Source organism: Anopheles darlingi, chromosome 2 (assembly GCF_943734745.1).
Source record: "Anopheles darlingi chromosome 2, idAnoDarlMG_H_01, whole genome shotgun sequence".
Classification (NCBI taxonomy): Eukaryota; Metazoa; Arthropoda; class Insecta; order Diptera; family Culicidae; genus Anopheles; species Anopheles darlingi.
In genome coordinates, this window is record NC_064874.1 from 16,947,723 (window position 1) to 16,959,591 (window position 11,869).

Genomic DNA, 11,869 nt, shown 5'->3' on the forward strand with positions numbered 1-11,869 from the left:
GCTTATGATAGGATGTTTCGTTCGGGATGAGGCCTGAGAAATTCTGTCGGTTTTGCTGGCACGAGCTGGTCAACTTTGGCTGATCGTGATATGTTTTTCTGAGAACGATGACCCGCCTAGACTACCAATCGGGACTGTCGAAGGATGGAGTTACAAAGTAACAGGCATGTTGAACGAGAGCTTCAAAGGGCGGCTGCGGCTGATCATCAATATACTTGAACGACTAGCCGACCGTAGGACATGCAGCGATTCGTGTATCAAATGAAAAACTGACTCTCTTCAACCTAACCTAACCTAACATTAGATTACATTCCAACCGAGTAACGCCTTTGATTGTTTGCAAGCGAACCGAGGTCTGCCAGGTCAGTAGAATATGTAAATGGTTAAGGTGAAGCACATGAGCGAGAGATCAGCATCCAGCACCGGCTACTGGACCGGCTTTTCATACTCGCCGTATCTGCCGATGGTGAAAAGCGGTGACCGAAACAAAAACAAGATCACTGACGCCACCGTTACTCAATGGTTTACGCAATTCGGTATTCTGGCCAGTTTTTGCTCCTGAGATTTGTCACGGCTTCAAGGGCTTTGGCGTTCTAGCAGCAGCAGCAGCAGCAGCAAAAAAAACCCAAATGCCGAAGGATAAAAGGATGTGCTTGTATGTGTTTTTGCCAGCAAACGACCCACAAGCGTCCAAGCGGCTCCATCTTCCATGAACCAGGTTCTGAGCCTGCTAACGAGCTAGCTAGCAGGTTGAGGGCAAAACCGGAAAGCAAAAAAGCAGCTCAGCGAGCTGAAACGAGCACACGCGGCAGATAAGCTTACATATTCGGCCTGTGGCAGTATGGGTTAGGTGAAAATCGCCCCACGCCAAGTGCACGCGATGGACGGACACATTGGGCAACTGAAACTGGTCAAACTATCGGCCGGTGTCATGTCGTAACTGACGTCGTGCGAATGCACCAGGTCACACCATCATGGAATGTGCGAATGGTTTCAGGTATGACAGGTTGGTTGGAACCAAACAGTTGATCATGTCATAGTTTCCAACGGCTAGTGTCGAATCCGTTGATATATCGATTCTTCGATTGTACAGCAGTTGAGCTTTAGTTGCCGCACCATAATGCCATGTAACCAGGTACATGACAGTTATTGCATCTGCTAGCGACGAAAGGTAGGAAGGCACTTCACTTTTGCTTTCCTTTTATGCCAAATGCACATTACTGGATATGTGTTCACTGCAGATGTCTGGTACTAAAAGGATCCATTCCAGCAGTAAAGGATTCTCCTGTATTCAATTACGTATGCAATGGGTATCACTAAGAACTGAGGCAGAAATGATTTCTATTGAATTACTTACGAAGATGCTTTTCTTTTATCAACCCTATTAAACCAGACCACAAAGAACTGCATTCCCTGAAGCGGCCTAGATTCTTGGCTGAATACATGGTTTCCTTCGGCTGGTATCTTTCAAAGTGGCATCTACAGGTACATGTTCTCGGAAGAAGCTCGGTCTGGTAGCATCAGAAGCCATCAAATGGAAAGGGCATAATGCACTCGCACGATAAGGTAGAGAAATCCACTCAATGGCTTTGCAGCCTCTCACTGATCTCAGTCTGGAGTATTTATTGCTTCTGGTCGAGTTAGCGAGGAACCAATTAAAGGTACGTTGTGCTACTTGGGGATAAAACTTTCGAATAAATTGCAGAGTGATATTGTTGAAACAGACATGCGGATGCAATGATTAAACCTAAACTTGGAACATAATCAAAAGGGCGGTTGGAACTTGCAAAACCATCTGAATGGTAGACATTAAAAGGCCAACAAATAGAAATAGGGCTCTCTGGAAACTGAGAGCAAAATAGTTTGCTTCGCCTTTTCGGAATGCCAAATCGGTTCCCTTTTGTAGCGCGCATTCAATTTTGTTCGGCCTTCTTACGAAGAGAACGTTGCTTGAACACAGTTCTAACATTCGTGTTCTTTCCTTTGGTGACATTCTATCATGCACCGACAAATAATATTTCTTGCTTCGTTTGTTCAACACTCAGAAGAAGCAGTAGCACTCGCCATTGACCGCGGCGCACAACGATACATAATTGAGACCTCCTCTATTCCGTTTCCGATCCTTTCATGCTACTGAATAACGTATCAGTTGCAGTTGCCGTTCGGTTCGCTGATTGAAGTTGAATTCAATTAGTCGTCCCAACTTGTTCATTTGTATCAAAGCCTTTGGGGAAACTCGAAACAAACGAAATGAAGAGTTTTTTTTAAAAAGAGAAATGGGAATGCCAGGAGAAATATTTTTATGAAATTTCCAGTCCTAATGAGAACGAAAATCCTATTCTTTAGTTTGACAACAAACAATCCAAAGTTCCAGCCGTATGATGCTGCTGTTCGCTCAATTTACGTTTAAACAACGGTATATGGGGTCCGGGATTCGGTGGTGCATCGATTCGCGTCACACTACCACGCATAGGAAGGAAAATCGTTCTTTACCTTCCCCATTCCCGGAACCTAAAACCCGGAAATTCAAAGCTCAGTCATGCTCTGGCCAACGATCTAGGTGCCGAGCCCGGGGGAGCAACTTTTCCCCGGGAAACATAGTTTCTGCTCCTCATATCATGCTTGTTTGTCACTCCGGCGGCACACAACGCAGAGGTCGCTCGCTCGGTCGGTCGGTGACTTAAGGAAAATGAGAAAACTTTTGCAGGTCACACCGCTTGTGCTAGTTTGTTTGTTTTTTTTGGTGTGTTTTCCTTCTTTTTTCTGTTGGTCGCCTGCCGGGGTGCGCTCGGTGGTTAAATTATGATTCGCAATGAGGCAAGACTGCGAACACGGGCGGCACACCAGCTGTCGGTGAGTATTTAGAGGGTGTGATTTTAGGGGGTTGCAGGAAAAAAGAAACGAACTCTTTTCGACGGCACTTCCCGCCTCTGCTGGAGGGTGCTGGGGAATGTTTTTTGGTCGGGTGATTTGATTTATTAAAACAATTTCCAAACTGTTTAAGGTATGTGGAAACTTTTCCCTTTTGCTATGAAGTGTGATGCAGTGTTTTCGCTCGCGAATGAGAAAGGATGCAGCTTTTGTTTGTGTTTGTTTTTCACTTCACCAAATTATGTTCTAAGCCATTTTCCCGTAGATCATTGTAGATTGTTTGGTTGTGGGTTACGCTTTTAAGAGACTCCCCGGAAGCACTGCCTCAGGGTTCCCTGTTGAACTTGTGCTGACGTAAATAGCAACGCCTGGATGGATTCCATTAGGCCGACTTCGCCCAACAATCAAAACCTCATCTTCCGGCACATCGATTTAACATTCATGTTGCTCTGTGATCACCATTTTATATCAAACCAACAGCAGACAGGCCAAGCAGCAGCAGCAGCCGATCCCACTCGACCCAAAATATGTAGACTAATTAAATTGCAATTAAGCGAAACTTTGCTAACCAGAGGCCGGTCGGGCCATGGCCGAAGCTTAGCTGTTAGTTCGTAGCCAAGCTACCCTCTGGGGTAGGACTCCGCACCGGTCGCCGGTAGCCATCAATTTCATTTCCCCTTTTTCAGAAGAGGGTCCCGTTCCTTGCTCTTCCGTTAAAAGGAAGTAATGATAACATGAACAAGGTCCGGAACATAAGTTGCCCTGAAGTACAAACTTTGCAGAAAGCGAACGCTGCGATCTTGGCTACCCATTACACTCCACACACCACACTCTCAGCCATCCAGCACGCCAGCTAGCAAAGGGCGAAGCCGACACGGGCTCAAGCATATTGGGAAATTGTCGCTTAGAAAGCAAACTGTGGTTATCGCACAATAAAGACACACCTAATGTACACATTTGGTGCGACAATTCTTACCATTTTCGGGCCCTCCGTTGGTTGTCGGTTGCCCCGCTACCTTTCCTGGCACAGGAATAATCATCCAGATATACATTTGCGCCCATGGGCCCGAGGGCCGTTACGGTGGATTGGGAAATGGAACCGAAATACCAAGGCACATGGAGAGGTGGAAAATAACGAAAAAAAAAAAACTAAAAGACAAAATAATACAACGATGGGGCTGAAGCGAATGGCGAGCGATACAATCTCGTTCTGGCCTGGCGAATGGATATTTTGGGTTAAACGGCCAGAACCTAACCTCGCTTAACTAGACCACTCCGCAGATGGAGGCGCATGGTGAGTGGAAAGTGAGAGAGGAAAAACTTGTTGAAAATCCGGCCCGGGCTTCCGATTTCCGTCCGGATCCGGACCGGCGGCCTGGTTGGAGCAAACATTCTCGAGTTTTTGCTCGAGCACCACCGTCGTCCGCCGTCCACCATAACGAGCTCTAAAGTAGCAATGTCATTGGAAAAATGATTTTCAGCAAAATAAGGCAAGGTACTGTGGAAGGAGGGGAGCCAGTGGAAGGGGAGGAAGCCAATTTTCAAGCCACATTCCACATCCATTCGATTCCTTTCCATCCTCGATTCCTGGGATTCTCGCGTTCGATCGGAAAGGAATATAGCAAAATGTGGAAACCGGTGGCCACCAAAGTTATGATATCCAAAATTAACGAGAAACAGTTTGAATTGGCGTGAATGGGAGGGAGGGAGAGAGGGAGAGGGCTCAAACGTGAGTCCTGTGCCTTGGTCTGGTGGTTGAAAGGTTTTAACCTACGGTTGATGGCTGTATGGTTGTCGAAGAACCCGCCAGTGACTCAGCGTCAACGGCAGAAGGTTGTGGTCGAGAGGAGCGAATGAATAGCGAGCCACTTTTTCGATATAATCCGTCATGTCATCGCCACTATGTTATCACATGACACCGGAACAAAGAGGCCCAGCCAGCAAGCACCTTGTTAGAGACGTTTGCCCTTCCGGCTGTGAAGTATTCTGTTCAAAGGAGTTTTGTTTTGTTGTGCAAGGAGAAGCGCATAATGTATCCCATTCAACGGTACATAATGCTATGCTATGCTATCATTACATTTATCGCGCTCTGAAATTACTTTGACAATAGTTTTCCCGTAGTCCCGGCCCGAATGAAGCGGGAATCAGAAGCAATTATGTACAATAAACCATTGGGTTGTTTGGAAACTCCTGATAAAGGGTATGATTATGCTCGGTGCTGGAAATTCAAATCACATACCGCATACCATGTTCAGTGGCCAGATGTTTGAAATTATATGTTTAACTTACTATCTCGTGGACTTTGTGACAATATCGCGTCGGTGTAATATGTGCTGTGAGAACGTTATGAGAGTAGCAGGCGAAGATTCAGCCCATAAAGGCTTTTTGGTTCTTGCAGGTGGATCAACAGGAATGCGACACTGTATCGGCCGATCTAGAGTGATGGTATCGACATTGATGGTGAGATTCTTGGTTGGCGTATGAATCTGATAAGAAACTCACAAAATACTTACTGTTAGCGAGGACGCCGATCACGAACAAGTATGAGATTTCTTTCAGCTAAACCATTTTTTGTGTATGGTCACCGGTGGAGAAGTACGCTCACCACTCTGCAACGCAGACCATTGCTATGTTCCTTTGCAACAATGACTTCAATTGCGTTTGAATGTTTTAAGAAATGTTCAATCTTTTTTTTCTGTACATGAAAGACGCGTTTTGAATTGTTCGAACCGAAGAATGAACTGACAGAAACGAATGGGAATGAAGCCGATGTTTACTAGATGTTGCTGCATTTAGAAGGTGGGAGGTGATTATAAACTGGTTACTATGATGAAGCTACATTTCCTTTTCGAAATTTCAAAAGTGAAGCGAAGTGCCTTACGCAAAGAACCAATTGAAAAACAGACGAATGCTAGCGTTCCGATGAAGCGAAACACAACCCAGCAATCAATGACGCATTCTATTGTGAGTTCTTCCATCATCCTCCCTTTATTCGCTCAGTTACATAAAAAAATCCAATTTCCATAACGAATGATTCCATCCCTGCACATTGTTTTCTTTTGTCCAACTGCTCCCAAAACCCTCCACCACCACGCCTTGTAACAGAAACTATACTCTCTCCTTCCCTCTTTTTCTCTCTCTATCTCTCTCTCTATCCTTTCCTTTGCGTTTGCACTATCCTTTCGTATTTTGTTGGCTTTTTTTGCTAATTGATTCGCTTTGCAGTCATTGTGTTCTGCCTCATTATCGACCGTTTGCTTCCCCTGCTTTGAGCAACATAAAGAAAACACCAATATAGGTACATCGAAAGAAGAAGTCTTTCGAGGTTGTTCATCAATATCCTTGAAAGTCGCGCTAGCGCCGCTTGCTTGTCCCTATTCTGTCGTCCGTCGACCGTCTTTCAACCCACCTCGACTCACCTTATCTCCTTGTAGCTCGTTTCGAGTACGCTTTGTCCTGCTGCTCCTGATAGTGTTTGATACTTGCTATATTGACGGTGTAGCGCTGCACCAACAACACCTACCCTTCCTTTTCGGCTGCTGTATATATGTATATTCGTTTTTTTAGCTAACTCGTTCCCTTTTGCTTTCTTTGCGTTAGTTCCTTTCGCTCGGTTCTCTGTTTCTCTATCACTTTGTTTATTAATTGAAAAAAATTCACATAACCTACATCTCTTATGTATAGCTAATTACTATTCTTTTAACTATAACTATTCACCTTTGCCGTTTCCCTATACTCACTGTTTACACACACGGTTAACAGCGGCCCGTTTACGTTTTGACTTGTATTTTTTCTTGTTCGTTTCCGTTTTCTCCACTCATGCTATTTCCCGTTTCGATTGCCAAATATGTACACACTTTATTTACAGCGATTAAGATCTCCTTTCCATTCTGTTTCTGTCTGATTTTTTCTCTCAAAATTCTCTTGCTTTGTTTCTCGAAGTTTTGGGCGCTACTATTATTGTCCCCATCGACCGTTTTCCAGCATTTTTTTACATTTATATATTTTTACACGCTTTTTTTTATCGTGACAGTTTCACCCTGGTTCCCTCTGGTTCTCAAACACTGATCCGGCTCATGACCGTGCCGAGCTTTTACGTCCACCACAAATAAATCGCTACGCGGGGAGGGGGAATTTTAAAACTTTAAGTAAACCTCATAATACTTCCGACGTTGACCGCAGGTTAGTCCTGCTTAACACCTCATGGTGTAAGTATACAGTACAGTAAATGGGCAGCAGATAACAATTCGGAACAAATATTAAAATTTGCTAAGAACAAGTTCAGATGGGTTGCTCAATCGATCGCCGGATCGGGCCTTAAAATACAATTTGGCTAGAGAAGGTTGTATCGTTCTTTTCGGTGATAAAAGTATTCGTCTCGCTTTGTGATGTTGCGAGCAAAAAACATACAACAATTGAAAATGGCACATATGGCGTCCACGGGGAAGCGGAGGTTGAGTAATTCGGGGCGTGATTCGGGGGATCTGCAAAAAGCAAATGCACAATAGCATATTGTTCCGGATTTTCAGGAAGAGAAATACAAGTACCAGGCAGGAAAATATGTTTAGCACAACACGACCTACATGCAGAGGCCTTCTCCATCCACCCGTAAGTAATGTCCGGAGATGCTCTGCACGAAATTGAAACACAAACTTAATGATCTGGTATGTTGATATAACAACGAAAACTCCGAACGAAAATTCCAACGAAATGTTCAGCTGTTAGTTACTAGCACCGAGCATAAACACTCGCACAAAGCATCATCTTCGGGAAAAATTGAATCTTTTGTGTTGAAAATTAACGCGAAAATCGAACGCAAGTAAAGGCCGCAAGGTCAGCTCCTGCCCGGAGAGCTAATTAACACGAGATTCAAACTGTGCGGCATACGCGGAAACGGGAACCAGAAGCGGGCATTTCCAGGGCTCACTTGGTGATGATTGGCCTTGAAAGCCTAAAGCATAGCGCGGTAAGTGATGCTCACCCGTGTTTGCAACCGTCGCTGGTAGTGGTGGGTTCGCTTCGATCCAGTGCTCACTGGGCCCGTCGTCCCTCACTATCAACATTTGTCCGCCGCCGGTCCACCAAGCCCGACGGTCCCCGTACTGTCGAGCGTACTGTAGTTGGTCGTCAGCAGTGGCATTTTGGCGGTGTAGATCTGCGACGTGGCGTAGCCACCGTTCGATGAGGACGAACAGGAAGTGGTCTGGGAGGTGCTGAGCATGCTGTCGTAGCTGTTGGGCGTCCCGAAGTCCCGCAGCGGCAGTCTTGTGTAGATGTTGGGCGAAGTGCGCGTCGGTAGCATCACGCTAACCGGAGTCGACAGGATACCACCGGCGCTTGGTGACGTAGCCGATGTCACCGGGCCACCGGGACCCGGTCCGAGCAACAGGCCTCCTCCGCCGCCGCCGCCGCTTCCCGGTGATATCGCTGTCGTGGAGGGGACGGTCGCCGAGGACGACAGCAGCAGCGAACCGAGGGTCTGGCCCGGGGTCGCTTTGGCATAGTTTCTCACCGGCGAGCTGTATATCGCGTACCCCGGGTTGGTCGTTAGCGACAGCTCACCGAACTGCACCGATAGCCATGGCCCCCGGGAAGGGAAAGAAGAGCAAAACGGAAGAAGAGAGCAAATGGGTCATCGTCAAGGTGAAGTCGGCCTTCGTCCGTCCGGTGGAGGTGAAGTTTTCCTTCAGAATCTTACCTTCTTGAAGCCGTTCCCGGTCGGGGACAGCAGGTGATGGTGGTGTGTCGGTGAGTAGGAACCGACCGCAGATGTCGTGGTGGTGGTGTTCGTACCACCACCACCACCACCACCGCCGCCGGTGTACTTGAGTGTCGACGAGTCGGTGTTGAGCGTGAGCCGCTCGAACTGCTTCTCGTCGTCGTCCTCGCTGTTCTCGTGCGGTATCACGTCCGGGTTCTTGTCATCGATGCTCGAATGGCTGCCGATGTTCCGGCTCAGTGGTTCCGCGCTACCCTTATCCTGCTCCGTGTTTGCCGTCTGATGATGCTTCTTCTGTGAGTCCAAACCGGGAACACCGGATAAGCCCAGACCAGAACAGACCAGGCCAGGCGGGATATCCCCCGAGCGCAACCCCCAAAACAGTAAGAAAATTAGCAAAAGTTAGCAACCAGCACAGGGGAACACCAGAGGAGAAGAGGAGAGTAAAAACAGAGAAAGAGAGAGAGAGAGAGAGAGAGAGAGAGAGAGAGAGAGAGGCCAGGGAGCAGTTCCATAAATCTAACTTTAAAAACACACACACAAATACGTTCTTAAAGCAAATGGAACTTTTTCTTCCATTCTATAACGGGGAAAAAGCCGGAACAACGCGCTCCAGGAACTGAACCCCCGGAAAATGGTGTAAATCCCATAAGTGTCCCATATTTTGTGTCGCCCTCTCGTGTGCTGTCTCTCTCTCTTTTTCTTTATCGAGGACCACGGGAGCTCAAAGCGTGTACACACACGCACACACACACACACACACACGAACAGCTTACCTTCGTTTTGAACTTTACGAAAACGATCACGCAAACGGCGACCAGGCAGAGCGTGATGGCGGCACCGACGAGGGCGCCCAGAAGTGGCGTTAGCTGCACGAGTACGGCCTTCGAGGGAGCTGTCGGTCGGCCGGTCGGTCGGTCGATGCGACGGAGAGGAAGAAAAGAAGTGAAATACGCATGAAAATGATGTGAGCGCAATGAAGCATAAATTATGGAAAACACAAGGAGCACGTGGAAAAGTGAAAAATAAGCGAAAGATGTGTTCTGAAAGCCACCCTAATGGTGCTGCTAGTTCCTCCCCCCCCCACCCCCTCTCTTGGGACCCACAGCCAGTTTGGGCGCCTCGCAGTCTTGGCCTCGCACGGAAAGGGGAAGAGAGCGCTCATCTTGCTGGCGCATCGTTTGGTTATTGGTGCGGTTCCTTAAAAGGCTTGTCGAGACGAGACGACCGGTACTGGCCTCCCTTGGGAAGGAGTGTTGGGATGGCAAGTGGGCGAAGAAATTTGTATTTACCCGGTTTTTTAATGGACTCCCACTCTGGGCAGGGTGGCCGGGTTGATTAGGTTTTTGGTGAAATCTTCAAAATGCTAATCTTGGAATATGTATTCGGTAATAGATGTCTACGCGGTGCTTCGGGAGGTACGAGAGAGATAGAAAGATGGGGTGGGGGGAGTTCCATAATGTGACACCGTTAGCAATGGTTGAATTGGCCCTTTACGTAGAAGTCCCCTATTCAGAACGGCTCGATAAGACTAGAGACTGGTTCCTGGCATTATGTTTCTTGATGATGTCTCGATGTGATAATAGCGATTGCTTTAGAAAATATCATTTCCGCTGAAACGTTCGAGCGTCTGGGCGTCGTAGTTCATTTGTACGATTACTCCGAACACGGACACTTACCCGTCCGGAGAAGAGGCGCTGGTAGAGTCTGCGCTTTCACCCTGTAGCTGGTCGGGGCCGTCCCTTGAAGATTGTACGGCGTTATCTGCGAAACGGCGGTTGGTTGCAAACCGAGAAGCGGTAAATGTGGATAGAATTAATATTACGCAATGCGGCCTTCTGCAGCCTTTTGAGCGCTTATCTAGCGCAACACCGTTGACACCTACCTTGATGATAAACTTGGTGTCACTGGGCAGCTTCTTCAGCAGCATTTCAGGACTGTGGTAGCTAATGCTCTGCAGCAGCTTGCGCTTAGACTCCTCAAAGACCTGAGGGAAGGGGCCAAGTACACGGACACAAAAAATAGAAGAAAAGAATTCGGTCAGCAATGCACATACTGAAAAAAGTGCGGCACAAGCAATTGCCATGATGTCATCCTCGTTATTAAGGGCACCGACACACACACACCGGTGTTGAGTCACAAAAAAAGACCATCTTCGCTGAAGAGGATTCGCGATGCACGATGTGATCCTGTCAGAGGATGTGAGTTGGTTCGGAAAAAAATCTACTCCTACAATGTCACTGGCCGTTTCAGCATTCTGCAGGATGCAGTGTTATATTCGCCAGCGCCGTAGTGAGTTCCACGAAAAGAACAACCTGCTACTGCTGTTCTGTTCATCGGTACAGAAAATGTCGTTCGCAGCGCAGCGCTAGCGCTTTACACGCTCGCTGTACAGTTACAGCATGCAATAACTGGTATCTCGGGCTTGAACAGAATGGTCGTCGTTGGATGGCAGCAACAAGATCATAAAGTGATTTCTGGAAAACCTTTAAGCGTTGGTACAGTGTTTATGAAGGAATTATAAGTTGACTCCTTTTTTACACTCCTTCAAACCACTTCCCTAACGAGTCTCGTCAACGGTCATCTCGCATTCAGCTCTTGTGGCAGCATCAGCCAGCATCAGACGCCCCAACTCGTCTGGCGAGTGTCGTCTGACGGGTTCGTTAGCAAAACGGGGACTTTCCTGCGGGTAAGCTTTCAGGGGAGGGTTTTTCCTCTCTCCTTTTTTCTTCTTCCACGAAGTTCCGCTGCAGCTTTCTTCCTCTGTTCAACAAACTTTGTAATGGCGCTCTCTCTGACATAATATCCCGCCTTTTGACCTTCTACTCTCTCCAACCGAGGCTGGACCCACGGGAATACTACTTCGGGGACGGGAAAACGGGAGGATGAAGGACAAGGTTTTTTTTTAATGAACTCCGCTAGTTCCGTCGCGTTACAACTTTTTAATAAGCGAAATTGCGGTCCCACTGCACTAGCGCTCCAGGTGAGTGCTCCACTGTGCTGTACCGGTCTGCACGAAGGCCACGGGCTGGCTAGAGCAGTAGAGTGCAACTATAGTGCGCAATGCATTCCAAATGCTGATGTTGCCAATGTTTCGGCGAGAACGAGGCGATCCGGTGTGTTATTTGAAGTTTTGTTTTTTTTTTGTTTTCCTCGTTTCACTCCGGTGTTGCAAAACTGTCATTGCCTGTGCGGAAGGAGATTCGTTTGCTCATCGTCCGTTCAGGAAAGGGTTTTTTTTTGCTCGACAACTAGCCGCCAGCGAGCGTAGTAGCAACC

At 47.3% G+C, this 11,869-nt stretch overlaps 1 protein-coding gene across 1 annotated transcript in view; it reads right to left on the bottom strand.

Annotated features, from left to right (window-relative positions):
* Positions 1–5,857: 5,857 nt before the first annotated feature.
* The window catches only part of LOC125948119 (nephrin), an 88,343-nt gene continuing 82,331 nt past the window's right edge, over positions 5,858–11,869 (bottom strand). Inside the window, exons 15-19 of the mRNA XM_049673883.1 lie at positions 10,476–10,577; positions 10,270–10,354; positions 9,367–9,485; positions 8,570–8,884; positions 5,858–8,437 (exon numbers count right to left, since the gene is read on the bottom strand). Coding sequence (XP_049529840.1) covers positions 7,928–8,437; positions 8,570–8,884; positions 9,367–9,485; positions 10,270–10,354; positions 10,476–10,577 — 1,131 coding nt within the window. The 3' untranslated portion in view covers positions 5,858–7,927. The remainder of the gene's footprint in view (positions 8,438–8,569; positions 8,885–9,366; positions 9,486–10,269; positions 10,355–10,475; positions 10,578–11,869) is intronic.